The 15,327-nt window shown below is 40.9% G+C and overlaps 1 protein-coding gene and 1 long non-coding RNA gene across 3 annotated transcripts; both read right to left on the bottom strand.

Moving 5' to 3' along the window:
• Positions 1–509: 509 nt before the first annotated feature.
• On the bottom strand, positions 510–5,649 carry LOC119304282. The gene is made up of 4 exons (XM_037581461.1): positions 4,685–5,649; positions 3,257–3,858; positions 1,626–2,405; positions 510–981 (listed from the first exon to the last, which is right to left on the bottom strand). The coding sequence occupies exon 1, from the start codon at positions 5,628–5,630 to the stop codon at positions 4,917–4,919; it is 714 nt and encodes a 237-aa protein (XP_037437358.1). The 5' UTR covers positions 5,631–5,649; the 3' UTR covers positions 510–981; positions 1,626–2,405; positions 3,257–3,858; positions 4,685–4,916.
• Positions 5,650–10,553: 4,904 nt separating this feature from the next.
• LOC119304281 lies at positions 10,554–11,734 on the bottom strand. 2 transcript variants are annotated; one of them, XR_005148207.1, is made up of 3 exons: positions 11,403–11,734; positions 11,144–11,221; positions 10,554–11,031 (listed from the first exon to the last, which is right to left on the bottom strand). It is a non-coding gene; the product is annotated as an uncharacterized LOC119304281 (long non-coding RNA). The 2 variants fall into 2 exon arrangements; XR_005148206.1 differs by having other exon boundaries at positions 11,144–11,734.
• Positions 11,735–15,327: the final 3,593 nt, after the last annotated feature.

The raw sequence follows: 15,327 nt of genomic DNA, 5'->3' as shown, positions 1-15,327 counted from the left end.
TTTTTCGACGGCGGCGTCGAAAAAATAGTCTGGAGGAGCCTGTTGGGGACGCGGCTGAAGATGCTCTAATCCAACCTATCAGTCCTGCTGATCTTTATATCATTAGCACTCAAGGGCCGCGTCTTAATCGGCTGGGTCTTGGGACTTATTTCCTAGGACATTGTGTCTCTCGTGGACTCCACCATGGCAATCTGCCAACATCCAGGCCGTTATCTCTTTTTTTTGTACTAGTAAAAATGCCCGTGCGTTGCACCGGGAGAAAAAAATCATCACACCCCGAAGCATAGCCTACTACATGAGTAATTGTTTGATTTATGACCCACATCAACTATTGTGGCCAGCTTGCTTAGAAAATAAAAAAAAACTACTGTGACCAGCTTGTTAACCAAGAACCGAAAATATGAATAGTTAATTCCTAAATTTGGGACATTTTTCTCATGGATCTGTAACAATCTTCTCAAAATCTAGAACAATTTTATCCTAAACCTAAAAATTTCTCCATTTCATATGTTGTTGCCAAAAGAAACATAATTTAAGCAATGCCATATACTTCTAAAAGGCTAAAACATCAGCTACATGTGAACAGAAACACAGAGGCAAACTCTTTAGGATTACTATAATCATAGTAATCAGCGACCACTCTTGGCATATATTCTTTTGAAGTGTCCATGTTAAAATGATATGGCACACCATTTATATACAAACTGCTTGTGCGATTCCGAAGTCTGAATGCTTGTATGGCATCTTGGTGCCAAGAAAAAGAGATGACCACTTTTTCTTCTGTTGCTTGATGTATTGTTCGTTTAGATGTAAATTCCAACTTTTGACTAATGGCGCTGAGAATTGCTTGAACTGATTGCTGACCAAAATGTGATAGTGGCTCGATGACAAAAGGGTAGTGCCATACGGTGCACATTCTTGTGGATCCCTGTATATCTCCCATGAATATTTCTTTGCTTGACTGATTGTTGATATCCATGGCTGTGCCAAAAAAGGAAAATTTTAAATTAAGAAATGTGAAAATCATATACTCTACTGTGATATATATGTGCCAAAGAAGCACAAATCTTTTGCTGATCAGGCATGACAACTTTGTACTCCGTAAGTTTGACAGAGAAAGGAGTTTATTACTGTTTTATCTGTGACCATGAATACTGTGAGCGAAATGCGACACTAAAATAAGCAGATAATATTTGTTTTCCGTTCTAGTGAGCATAGAGCAGGAGTGGATCTTACTAAAATAGCATGAGCGATTTATGCTATGGCAGAAAGTAGCTAAAAGAAATACTACTAACGGAAGAATAAAAAATCCAGGAAATGGAGAGATTATACCTGCAAGTGCAGGAAAAAGTGGCAAATTCAAAGAATGTACTTTCATTTAGCCAACAGATAAAATGTTTCTGTTCTCGTGAGCAAACGGCTAGAATGAACCTCATTAAAATAGCATGAGTGATTTATCCAAGGGCAAATAGTAGCTAAAAGAAATACTACTGACGGAAAATCAGAAAATAACGAAATAGAGATATTATACTTGTGAGTGCACGAAAGATTATTCCAAAGGAAATACTTTCTTTTAGCCAATCGCTCAATGCAAAAGATTAGTGCAATGGGTAAAAAGTACACACCTTGACAGAATATCTTGTTCTTGTAAATCATGTGCTCTACAAATTTCTGAAATCTGCTACTGTAATTGTACAAAAATCTTGCCACTGAAATCTGCCAGACTGTCCACATAAGTTCTTCACTTCGGTCGTAATCCAATTGATAAAAATAAGAAACTCTGCTAGTTGCATATCTTTTAAAGCAAGAAATTAATTAATAATTACACCTCTCTGTAGTCGGTAATTTCATCCGATTGGGTTTCTACACCAGTGTCTACTCATTCACAATATACAGACAAATTTAGATGGCAGAACATTGTAGATCAGAAGAAAATTTTCAGGGTAAAATCCATGTCAACAAAAAGAACAGACATAGAGCCATCATGAGATTTGGAGCCACAAAAGTAGTAAGGAAAAGGAAGAAATATGAAAAAGAGAATGACATTTTTACTCGTTTAGTACTCACCGATCCCTGCTAAAGAGAAAGACATGAGACTGGACGGAGAAGTCAACTGAAAAAATTGACGTCAAAAAGAGAGGAGTATATCTTCTAAACTCAAATTATAGCTACAGTAAAACAATGCTCTACTTTCTCTAGCAATGGCAAAATTCAGAGATGTACATATTGAGGAGGTGTTCATGTTGGGCAGACGCGAGGCACTGGATGTCGAGGGGTACAGGGGTGTACAGCACCAGCGGTGCTGGGGGTTTGGCCACTGCTGATGAAAGTATGCCGTCTCTACTCTCAAGCACCACCAGATGGTGGTAAAACTTCAGTAGCAGAAGACACCCGACCGACAACATCTAAAGAAAAACAAATCGTTAATTCCCTCTAGTTTATTTTCCACAGGAAAACAAAAGCAATAGCATTGTAAAATAAAAGGAATTGTCAAAATTAGTAGCTTCATATGAGAAATCAAATGGGAAGACAAACGGCAGTACTCGGTAATCAAGTGGCCAGGATACACACACAGATCAGATATATTTCAGTATTCTGATCGCGGTTCATGATTTCCTCTCCGAGCAATTGATACTCACGCTCACTCCAATACTACTGGCAATTCCGTGAATCAAATATATGCCTTCTTTCATATCAATGATCTCTGGAACCTTGACCATCTAAGGGAAGATAATTTTCTTTCATCAAAGTTATAAACAGACCCAATTTGAATGTACCTCATCAAATGAGAGGTGCATAGATGTTTAACAGCCTCAAGGTATGAAGAATCATAGAATTAAGAAGACTGCTATGTATACTATGTATTAATGTCTCATGTCTTCAGAAATCTGTATCTACTTTTCAGTAGGAAAATTAGCTACTTCCAGACTTATGTGCTCGACTTGATAACTTATAAACACTCTCGGCCATTAACCTATTTCACGGACTTCAGCACAATACTTGTATAAAATTTATAGAAATTCTGTTCAAAAAATGTTAAGCTAAGTCGGCAATGCATATATTACCCACATCTTATTCTTCGACCAAAAGAAGGTAACAAACTCCTATAATTATAGATGAAAAATATGTTATGAGCACCATAAAGATAAAAATTATCAAATGACAAGGGAAGCGTAGTTTTGCACAAGTTATCATTCATGCACCTGAAAGATCCACACAAAATAGAGCTAATAAAGGATTGAGTCAGTAATATCACCATCATCTCAAGCTTCTTCCACTATCTTCGTCCTTCCCACCTCCTCGCGTGCAAACCCACTGCCCCGCCCAAATCCATCTCATGTCTTCATCGACCTCACAACCAAAGTACCAATCATCAAAAATCGAATCACCACTCTAGCTGGATGCTATAAATCCCGTTTTCCATTTCAATTGAGCTCTACAATGCTGAAATTTCTAAATCCACATGCTTTCCTTTTTCTGCATTTCCACTGTCTTCGTGAAAGTGAAACTGACTTTGTGAAACCAGACATGTCCTCCACAAATCCAAGGAAGCTCTAAGTATGTTGGTGACCTGTTTATCATTCAGCTTCTTAGAGTACCTTTGCCCTTCAACAATGTTGCATGCCTGCAGTCAGTTTGTAGAATACACTAAACATCCGATGTCTAATTAAAATATGAGCATCCGATGTCTAATTTTTAGTAAACAGCGAGCATGGATACAGTGCCTCCGTAGGCAAATATACATGCTGTGAATCACTTCTAGACTGCAGGCGCCAAGTAGTACTGCAGATTGTAGTAGTATCTTTGTATGAAGTACTGAACAACCGACATTCTGTTCCTCTCTCATCAACACGAAATCTAACAACCAACAAAATAATAGACGAAAAACGAAATTAGAAAGAGAATAATAATCATGAATTGATACTAAAAGGACTCTGGTATGACATTCATAACAAAAATGTGAACAGGAGCAGACATAGATCTTTGCAATGTTACAGAAATGAAATGCATGAGACCCAGAAGAATGTTCTACACAAATTATTCATCTAACAGATTCCTGTCACACAAACATCAATGAGACAATGAAGAAGAACAAGCCAAAAATCAATAGGAAAATCTTTCTAATATTCCACAACACTGATTAGTCACTCCAGAACATAGTGATAAATCTGAATAAACCAAACAACACCCAAATCAAAGCATGAGATGCAAGGGAGATAAATGTCACCCATCCTAGCAGGTCACCACATCGTGAAGCTTGATGAACTCAGAGGATATCTTATACTGGAAAAGATTAAAAATTGGTAGAATAATACAAGTCTATTATGCTGCCAACACAAGACCTGATACATGCTACTTCTACTACATACTAAGCAGCTAAAATTCCAATAGATGATAGTGGTTGAATTGAACGAACACTGCTTATACAGCAGAGTAAATAGATGAGCTCACAGTCAGAGTGTCAGACTTCTCCTCCGTATAACAAAATCAGGCCATGAGCACACATATCCAACATAAGTTGTTTGTAGTACACGCTGAGATAACTATTCATGTGTATGCCACTGCAAAGCTAATTGATAACTGAAGAAATAGCAGAATCGCAGACGGAGCCGAGGGATAGAAACAATAACTGAAACAGGGGATTCCATCGGGTGTTTAGCATTCAAGGGGATAGAAACAATACCTCTCCTGTAGCCGCTGCAGACGACATTGGACCACTCGACGGATGTTCTTGTTCCTCCGGCGAACTCGGCGGTGACATTGGACGCTTCATGAAATTTTCAACATAATTTGATGGAGACTATGGTCCAAGGACGCACCTGATGGAGATTCAGGCCCAGGACGCTTCCATCTTATAGCAATCAAGTCAAATCCCGGTCGGGCATTACATTAATCTGTGTTGGACAAGGACATGTTCAGCACTCTTCAATCCTAATCAGACACGGGAGTATGACGCTGTCGGGGAAATTGGAGCCGTCAGCAGGCGGCGGCGGCGGCACCCCGGCGCTCATGGAGACGCCGCGCAGCAGCCGCAGCACGTGCCACTCGTCGTTGGACAGGAGTGGTCGCCGCGCGCTGCGGGTGTCGCTCTCCAGCACCAGCTTCAAGGTCCCGTGGCCATCCCCCCTATGCAGCCCGGCCGCGAGCATGGGCAGCTCGATGAGGAACGCCGGTGGCGCCCGCATGTCCTCATAGATGGCCAGGCTCAGCCGGCCGCGGGGGTGCCCGAAGAGCGTGACCGCCGCCGCGTGGTCCGCAAGGATGGCCCTGTTGCCGAGGAAATGCGGGTGAGCGGCCGGGGCGCTTACCATCTTGCGGAGGACGCGGTCGTCGTGCGAGTACGGGTGCGCGAGGGCGAGCACCACCGCGCCACCGCCAGCGCCCGAGGCGAGCGCGCGCTTTAGAAGGAGGTGGAGGATGAAGGCGGCGCTGTGCATAGCGTACTCACCCTGCCTCCTTGACTTCCGGTCCTTTCCTGCTCCACTTTGGCAGAAGCCGTCTCCGCCGTACACGCCCCGGCGAGCGTCGTCCATCCTCCCCGCGCGAGGCACGACAGCCGGACAACCACCGCCACTGCCTCGCCTCGCCGCGCTGTCTCCGCCGCACACGCCCCGTATAACGTCCTTCATCCTCCCGCACGAGGCACGGCGGCCGCCGGCGCACGACGGAATGGGCGTAGCCGCCGACGCAGAGTGGATAAGAGGGAAGGGGAGGACTGCGGACTGAATTGAAATGCCTATAGGGATTGTTTTGTAAAAGTAAAACGTTTTCTCTGGGTGCCACTAAAACAGGGACTGCGGGTTGATTTCTTATAAACCGAGGGGTTTATTAGTACGTAAAGATATACATCCGTTATCTCACCTCCTAGGTGGTAGTCATCCAGCAACTAGCTTCTGTGTATGTGCAAAATTTTACACGTATATTAACTGGTATTGTTGGATGTAAGCTACCACTTAACAATTATATTTATGTGCTTTACATGCAAGAATCACAATGCAATTGCTAATTAGGCTTAGAACTTGATGTTTGAGCCTACCCTTCATTTTCATGCTAGATTCGCCACTGGATGTAAGGGGTCGAGGCGGGACTATTTCTTAAAATGGTGAGACACTTTTCAAACATAAACTTGTTGTAGCTCAATTGGCCGCATCCTTATAGACTGAATAGGACGATGGGAGTTCCATCCCTCGTACTTGCAATTATGTTTGCGTTGGGCCGGGACGATGGGAGCTGTGTATGTGCAAATTTTACACGTATATTAACTGGTATTGTTGGATGTAAGGGGTCGAGGCGGGACTATTTCTTAAAATGGCGAAACGCTTTTCAAACATAAACTTGTTGTAGCTCAATTGGCTGCAGCCTTATAGACTGAACAGGACGGTGGGAATTCCATCCCTCGTACTTGCAATTATGTTTGCGTTGGGCAGGGACGATGGGTGGTGGTACTTGGACCGGCCCAGCAACACTTCGTTCGCTCGCTCCCAGGCCAACCACCACGCGACTACAACGTTCGAGCACGGCTAACCACCACGCCAACTAGGTACCGGCGACTAAATACAGGACAAACATTTTAATAGCAGAGTTATATCATTTACTGGTTTCTAAAAAAAGGTATATCATTTACTGTAGCGCCTTGATTTTTGAATTATTTCAAAACATTTTTAGCAAATGTGTTTTTCAATGTAAACAAAAAATTTAAAGTTCACATATTCAAAAAAACGTTCGTGTATTAAAATAAAAGGCACAAATACGAAAAAGTTAATGTATTCAAAAAAGTTCAAAAATACAAAAAGTCATTCAAAATTAAAAAGTACACTAATTTGGGAAACAGTTCATGAATTTGAAAAGGAGTTCATCGTTTTTTTAAAAATGTTCATGAAATTTTTCGGAAAAACAATATCGGTGGTCGAATTTGAAAAAAATCATGAAAAAAGTTCATCAAATTTGAAAAAATTTCAGCGAGTTACCAAAAAATTTATCGATTTTGAAAAAAGTTCATCAAATTTGAAAAAAAGTTCATCAACTTGAAAAAAGTTCATCGAGTTACAAAAAAGTTCATCGACTTTGAAAAAAGTTCATCAAATATAAAAACAGTTCATCAACTTCGAAAAAAGTTCATCGAGTTACAAAAAAATTCATCGACTTTAAAAAAAGTTCATCAAATATGAAAAATAGTTCATCAATTTCGAAAAAAGTGCATCAAGTTTGAGAAAAGTTCATCAAATTTGAAAAAAGTTCATCAAAAATGAAAAAGTTCGTCAAGTTAACAAAAAATTCATCAATTTTGAAAAAAGTTCATCAAATTTGGAAAAAAGTTCATCAACTTCAAAAAAAGTTCATCGAGTTACAGAAAAGTTCATCGACTTTGAAAAAAGTTCATCAAATATGAAAAACAGTTCATCAACTTCGAAAAAAGTTCATCGAGTTACAAAAAAGTTCATCGACTTGGAAAACAGTTCATCAAATATGAAAAATAGTTCATCAATTTCGAAAAAAAGTGCATCAAGTTTGAGAAAAGTTCATCAAATTTGAAAAAAGTTCACTAAATTCGAAAAAAGTTCATCAAATATTATAAAATACGTTCACCCATTTTTAAAAACAAAAAAATTAAAAAGTTCACCACTTTTGAAAAATAGTTCATGAATTTTAAAAAATATTCACGCATTTAGTTAAATGAAAAAAGAACCAAACAAAAACTGTTCCAAGAAAAATAAATAATAAAAAGAAGAAGAAGAAAATGAAGAGAACTGTTGCTAAAAAAGGAAAAGGAAAGAACAAATGAAGGATAAAGCATTTACGGAACACATATGGTAGTGGTGGCCAGTTGGTTCACCTTATCGTAAGTTAAATCTGGCGACCATGGTTCGACTCACGCCACAGCTTAATTTTTGCGTTTTAACAAAAAAAAAGTAAAACGGGCCGGCCCAGCGAGGCGGAGGGGTGTGCGCCCGTTTGCGGAACCTGAAGAAACGGGCGCAGCGGGCGCTTCGATCCGGCAAATCCTAAACGGCGCCCGTTATAGGCTTAACGGTACAGGGCGCACACCCCTCCTCCGCGATGGGCCAAGCCCATTTTCATCCTTTTTCCTTTTGTAAACCGGTGCAAAAAAGGAGAGCTGAGATGGATTCGAAACCACGCCGAGGGCTTGACCGAAACTCGAGCTAACCACCCTGCCAACTTGCCTTTTGCATGCACTTATAGCTTCTGCCCTCTTTTATTCTCTTATAATTTTTTTATTTTTCCTTTCTCTTTCTCTTTCTTTGCTTTTTATTTCTTCTTTCTTCTTTTTCTTTATTCTTTATTCGTTTTCTTTCTTCCTTTATTTTCCCTTTTTCTATTTATAATTCGATATAAAATGTTCACCGGTTTTATGAATGTTTTTTCAAATTCAATGAACTATTTTTGGAAATGTGAACTTTTTTTCAAATTCGATGAACTTTTTTTGTTGATGAATGTTTTTTCTAATTCAGTGAACATTTTTTTTTCAAATTTGATGAATTTTTTTTGAATTCGATGAAATTTCTTTGAAGTCGATGAACTATTTTCAAATTCGGTGGACTTTTTCCAATTCCGATGAACTTTTTTTCAAATTTGATGAACTTTGTTTAAATTTGTGAACCTTCTTCAAAACCGATGAACAGTTTTTCAAAACCGGTGAACTGTTTTTCAAACTTGATGAATTCTTTTTCAAAATTGATGAACTTTTTTTAAATAGATACTTTTAAAAAAACCGTGAACTAATTTTGAGGCTTGTGAAACTTTAATTCATGATTGTTTTTCAAATTCGATGAATTTTTTAAACTTTGATGAACTTATTTTTCAGTTCTTTTGAACTATGTTGTATTTCTGAACTTTTTCCAAAATTTCATGAACTTTTTGAAATCCATGAACTTTTTAAATTTTCATGAACTTTCAAATCCGTGAACTTTTTTCATTTTTCGTGAAAAATTTTTATTACATGAAATTTTTTTAAAACAAATTCGTGGGACTTCTTTTTATTGTTCGTCCGCTCTTGTTTTTTTTTTGGAACAGCGCGGTTTCAGTTGTTTCTTAATGCTTTCGCGGTATTTTCTGTCAGTAGAAATTTGTAGCTAAAGTGGGTAGCCCGAGCGTGCGGCAGTTTAGCCGCGCGAGTTCGAATTCTCGCTATAGAAACTTTTTTCAGTTTAGTGTTTTTTACGCTGGCGCTGCGTGATACTGGGCCGGCCCACGTGGGAGCTGCAGTGGGCACCGAGTGAGTTCAGCCGCGCTGAAGGCGCCCTATAGGGGCTCCCCTTCGATCCCTCGTGCTTGCACGTATTATTGCGTTGGGCCGGCTAAGATAAGATGGGCCACAATGCACGCAATCGCTGAAAAATTATAAAGACACGGATAGATATTAGTACCACGTCGGGTATGGATTTTTTTTTGGCAAAATGAACGGACGACGACAGACGAAAACGGACGAAATTACGGTGGTAAGAAGCAATAGCCCTTTTATTAATAGGTATAGATATAGACTAGCAAAAGGGCCCGTGCGTTGCAACGGGAAGAAAAAAATCATAATATTCAACGGCTGTGACCACATTTTGCGACATCACCGTGATATACTATCACTCTCAATTTCATGAAATTATGAACAATTTTCAAAATCATGAACCTTTTTTAAAACTTGTGCATATATTTGAAATCGTGGACATTTTTTAAATTCATGATTTTTTTTTCAAATTTTTGAACATTTTTTGAATTCATGAACAGTTTATACTATTTGCAAACATTTTTAAAAAATGGTGAACATCTTTTTATAGATTTTACTTGAATCGGCGCACATTTCTAGAACCGACGAACATTTTTGGCCCAATTGGTGGACGACTTTTTTAAATTTACGAACATTTTTTTGATTTAATGAACATTTTTTTAAATGCATGATTATTTTTTGAATCCGCGAACATTTTACAATGAATAAACTATTTTGTAAGTCATGAACAGTTTTTTCATTTGTAGGATATTTTTACATTCATGAACATTTTTTTAGTTGGCAAATTTTTGTTCAATTTCATGAACATTTTTGAATACACAAACTTTTTAAAGAATCATGAACATTTTTTGATTTCCCAAACATTTGGTTTCAAAAATGTGAACATTTTTTGAGTAAGAAAATATTTTGTACAAAATCGCGAACATTTTTTGAAGGAAAAATTGCACAAAAATAATGAGAAGCTAAAAAATTCATGCGACATGAAATATCAGTACTAAATGGGGTTGATTGCCTTTTATTAGCTTATTAACTCCAGCGGAATGCATTGCAGAATTTCTTTATTAGAGAACACAAGTAATATAGATTAGAGGGAGTAGCATAATTTGGACTTAGGCTTTGATCTGTTGACCTTTTACCCTTATTTCCAAGCATAGATCACACCGTATATATGAAGTATATACCAAAATTATAATAGACATCTTGGCGAGGAAGAACAACACAGTTTCATAGATATCGACATAATTCAGGGAGGCTCACATAGGTATATTGGCACATATGTACAACTAAATCCTCTGCGAAACCTGAGGAGATCAAAGAAATGAACGTGGAGGCTGAACATACAGTCTGCTATATATAATTCATGGATAGAACATTACTACAACATAGCATAAGTATGCAATGCGGGAGCTAAATCTTCAATTTTACTACACCGCGTGTCTGCATAAACAACCAATTTCTGCTAAAAGTGTTGCTGAGTTAGCATAATGGAATATGTAAGCATCAACACCAAGAAGACGAAGTTTTACAGTAATGTAAAGTTCTCTACAATCCTAATTTTAAAGATTATCCAACAAACAACTACAAGAAAATTATGGAAGTCACCGGCCACCCTTCAATCACCAATTGTGAACAGGCAAACAATTCTTCAGCTCACATGCATAGGCTTGATCTAGAGGACACATGAACTTTGATGGTGAGGAGATCCTAGTACACATGAGTATGTCTGATGATGAGGAGGCAGGTCATGGTGAGCAGAGCATGAACTGCAGGGTGCAGTGCTGCTGCATGGTGTCCTACATCAGGGCAAGGAGTGAGGAGATTAGCACAGCTCCAATGAATTAGAAAACTGAAAATAGTCATGTACTCAGGTTTAGTCAGTAAGGAAATGGCAAGTTAAAAGCATACTGTGTCTGATTGTCTTTCAACAATGTTACGGCACTGATCCTTGTATCTTTCTTTAGCAACATTGAAATACTCTTGAACCTTTAGGAATTCAGACTTGTGTAAATAAGCAGGCCAATTATAGGAGAAAAACATATAATGAATATGGAACCGGAGAAACAATATATCTAAATCTCATACTAAAACATGGAAATATGACGTAACTTGCAAAACTTATTTTTTTTCTGATTCTCCCAAAATTAGGAGCGTTAACAACACATACCTGAATAACAGATCGAATAAGGACAACAGACCATAGAGAAGCAGATGAGAAACAAATTGAATTTACTGGCCTTAATACGTGCATGGAGCTTCTTAAAAATCAGAGTGCCCCAATGCTCCGCTTTCTGGATCTCCTACAACAATCAATAGAGACTTTTGCTTCTGTTAGATTGTACTCACTACAACTATGAAGACCACCGTGACACCAATATTATCACATTAGCCAAAGTTTCAAGATTAGAACAAAAAAATTACATTCGTTATTCAAGGCACAAATTATTAGTTTTCGGACTCTCCTTGGATTGAGAACTATATCTGTGGTCCATAGATCATGTGGATGGGATAAGATAGGCATGACACACAATGAAGTAATTCTCAGTTAAATATTCAAGTAAATTTTAGGTAAAAAAGGACACTTAATCTTCATATATAAATTAGGAGGAAATAGCATGATGATGTATGCAGAATTACAGTCATACGTTCTCACTTACCAAAATAAGCAATGCAACTCAGAGTCCAGTAATCAATCAACGGACGAACTGGGTCAATTTGCATGAAAGCATGATTAATAATATTAAATCCTCCTAGCCCAGGATCAGAACTAATGGCACCACAAAAGATGATTAATAAATTAATCAAACATGGCATCTCCAAAACATCCGGCTTTTGACCACAACTGTTGCAACTCCATCCGGTAGCCCACACATAGATACTGCATTGCAACTACATTACCCCTAATGATTCTAATTAAGGTGGCCACCAACCATCCAGAGATCGAAGTAACACTGCGGCATGTCCAAATCCAAATGACATAAGTAACATTGCGGCATAAAGAAATCATTACGTCTATGTAAAAAGAATGAGAAAAACACATAAAAAGTTATTGTGGAGTAAATATGACATACAAATATCACACTTCAATTTGACATTGTCTATGTATTCTCAATTATTACTCAGAGCATTTAAGGAGTCATCACCAAGCATCCCCTGCCAAGACGAGAACACATAGAGAGCATGCAAAATAACACAAAGTATGTACTGTACTTTCAGTAATACAAATGCCAGTACCATTACTTCACCCTGCCACTAAAAGTTACCCCATATGTGACCACTTCCAGCAAGTAGATGGCTCATATTCAGCTATACATTGGCAAACTGGAGCAAAGCTACAATGACTATGGTTCGCAGGCCAAAAGAAGACTCACCGACAGGATGCCAGAAGTGGTAGATTATTAAGAATAATAAACATAAGAATAATTAGAGATGCGTATTGAACCCTGCATGTTTAATTCAATCGTGCATCATGTTTTCTGTTAACCCTGCTACATCCGTTGTCAAAGTTTCAACTTCATTCAGTCATCAGGAAAATAGTTTAAACTCTGAAAGAGGTCAAAAACTACCACCGTTTCCACCAAAACATTATGATATGTTAGACATTATATCCCATAACAAAGTGACAAACTGAATAATTTCCCATAAAATGTGAGCCTGAAAACTATCAGAGTAGCAGGGTTGTGGTTTTTGACATTCAACTCCCCTTAAACATTCTGCGGCTTCTGTATTGCTAACTGTACGTGCTTTGTTTCTACTATATCAGTACTCTTACGTATTCCAAGTATCTCATAAAAAACATGAATCTGTAGCATATGACATCAACAGCAAATTAAGAGTACAACAAAAATATACCCCACACACAGCAAGCAAGCGGCATCATGCAGAGCAAGCCGTTCAGATTGGAGGGGCGCATATGGCTGGCTATGTTGTCCTGTTCGTCCAGATTGGACCTGGCACATGCCAGGCAGTGAAGCGGGAGGAAGCATACGGCGCGAAAAGGGAAGGTCGGGGAGTGGCGCGCAGGTGGAGGAGATGAGCCCCTGGGGTGGGAAGCGACACTGGGGTAGCAGCGATGTTAGCCATGGGAGGCGGGCGAACTGGTCTGTCGGTTGGTGGAGTGCGCCAGGAAGTTGTGGCCGGTGGCGAAACCGGCGGGTTTGGGGGAACCAACGCCGAGGTCGAAGCAACGGGGAGGAGTCCCGGCAGCACCGTGGTAGCAGGGGAGGGGGAGCCAGCAACAGCGCGGCGTCGTGTGTCGTTGGCGGTGGAAGGCCGCGGGGTGGGGCACTTGGGGTAGGGGTAGCGCCCCGGCGGAGTTGGCCGCAAGGAGGGGGTCGGCGGCGCGCGGCAGGGGCCGACGGCGGCGGCGGCGGGTTTGACGCCCCCGATTCAATCGTACACTAATCATACACGCAAACGTGTACGATCAAGATCAGGGACTCACGGGAAGATATCACAACACAACTCTACAAATAAAATAAGTCATACAAGCATCATAATACAAGCCAGGGGCCTCGAGGGCTCGAATACAAGTGCTCGATCATAGACGAGTGAGCGGAAGCAACAATATCTGAGTACAGACATAAGTTAAACAAGTTTGCCTTAAGAAGGCTAGCACAAACTGGGATACAGATCGAAAGAGGCGCAGGCCTCCTGCCTGGGATCCTCCTAAACTACTCCAGGTCGTCGTCAGCGGGCAGCACGTAGTAGTAGGCACCTCCGGTGTAGTAGGGGTCGTCGTCGACGGTGGCGTCTGGCTCCTGGACTCCAGCATCTGGTTGCGACAACCAGAAAGAAAGGAAGGGGGGAAAAGGGGGGAGAAAGCAACCGTGAGTACTCATCCAAAGTACTCGCAAGCAAGGAACTACACTACATATGCATGGGTATATGTGTAAGGAGGCCATATCGGTGAACTGAACTGCAGAATGCCAGAATAAAAGGGGGATAGCTAGTCCTATCGAAGACTACGCTTCTGGCAGCCTCCGTCTTGCAGCATGTAGAAGAGAGTAGATCGAAGTCCTCCAAGTAGCATCTCCAAGTAGCATATCCAGGTAGCATCTCCAAGCGCATCTCCAATCGCATCGCATAGCCTAATCCTACCCGGCGATCCTCTCCTCGTCGCCCTGCGGAAAAGCGATCACCGGGTTGTCTGTGGAACTTGGAAGGGTGTGTTTTATTAAGTATCCGGTTCTAGTTGTCATAAGGTCAAGGTACAACTCCAAGTCGTCCTGTTACCGAAGATCACGGCTATTCGAATAGATTAACTTCCCTGCAGGGGTGCACCACATAACCCAACACGCTCGATCCCATTTGGCCGGACACACTTTCCTGGGTCATGCCCGGCCTCGGAAGATCAACACGTCGCAGCCCCACCTAGGCACAACAGAGAGGCCAGCACACCGGTCTAAACCTGAGCGCACAGGGGTCTGGGCCCATCGCCCATAGCACACCTGCACGTTGCGAGGGCGGCCGAAAGCAGACCTAGCCTAGTGGCGTTCCAGTCCAATTCGGCGCGCGCCGCTCCGTCGCTGACGTCTGAAGTGCTTCGGCTGATACCACGGCGTCGGGATACCCATAACTACTCCCACGTAGATGGTTAGTGCGTATAGGCTCGCAGCCGACTCAGATCAAATACCAAGATCTCGTTAAGCGTGTTAAGTATCCGCGAACGCCGAACAGGGCCAGGCCCACCTGTCTCCTAGGTGGTCTCAACCTGCCCTGTCGCTCCGCCACAAAGTAACAGTCGAGGGCCGTCGGGAACCCAGGCCCACCTCTACCGGGATGGAGCCACCTGTCCTTTCAGCCCCCTCGTCAGAATCACTTGCGGGTACTCAACGAGCTGACCCGACTTTAGTCACCACCTGTATAGTATGTATGTATGTATAGTATATACCCGTGATCACCTCCCAAGTGATCACGGCCCGATAGTATAGCAAGGCAGACTGACAAGAATGTAGGGCCAATGATGATAAACTAGCATCCTATACTAAGCATTTAGGATTGCAGGTAAGGTATCAACAGACGTAGCGACAATGTCAGGCTATGCATCAGAATAGGATTAACGAAAGCAGTAACATGCTACACTACTCTAA

Source organism: Triticum dicoccoides, chromosome 5A (assembly GCF_002162155.2).
Source record: "Triticum dicoccoides isolate Atlit2015 ecotype Zavitan chromosome 5A, WEW_v2.0, whole genome shotgun sequence".
In the NCBI taxonomy this organism is placed as follows: domain Eukaryota; kingdom Viridiplantae; phylum Streptophyta; class Magnoliopsida; order Poales; family Poaceae; genus Triticum; species Triticum dicoccoides.
Note: the sequence above shows the minus strand (reverse complement) of the source record. Positions and strands in the feature narration are given on the sequence as shown.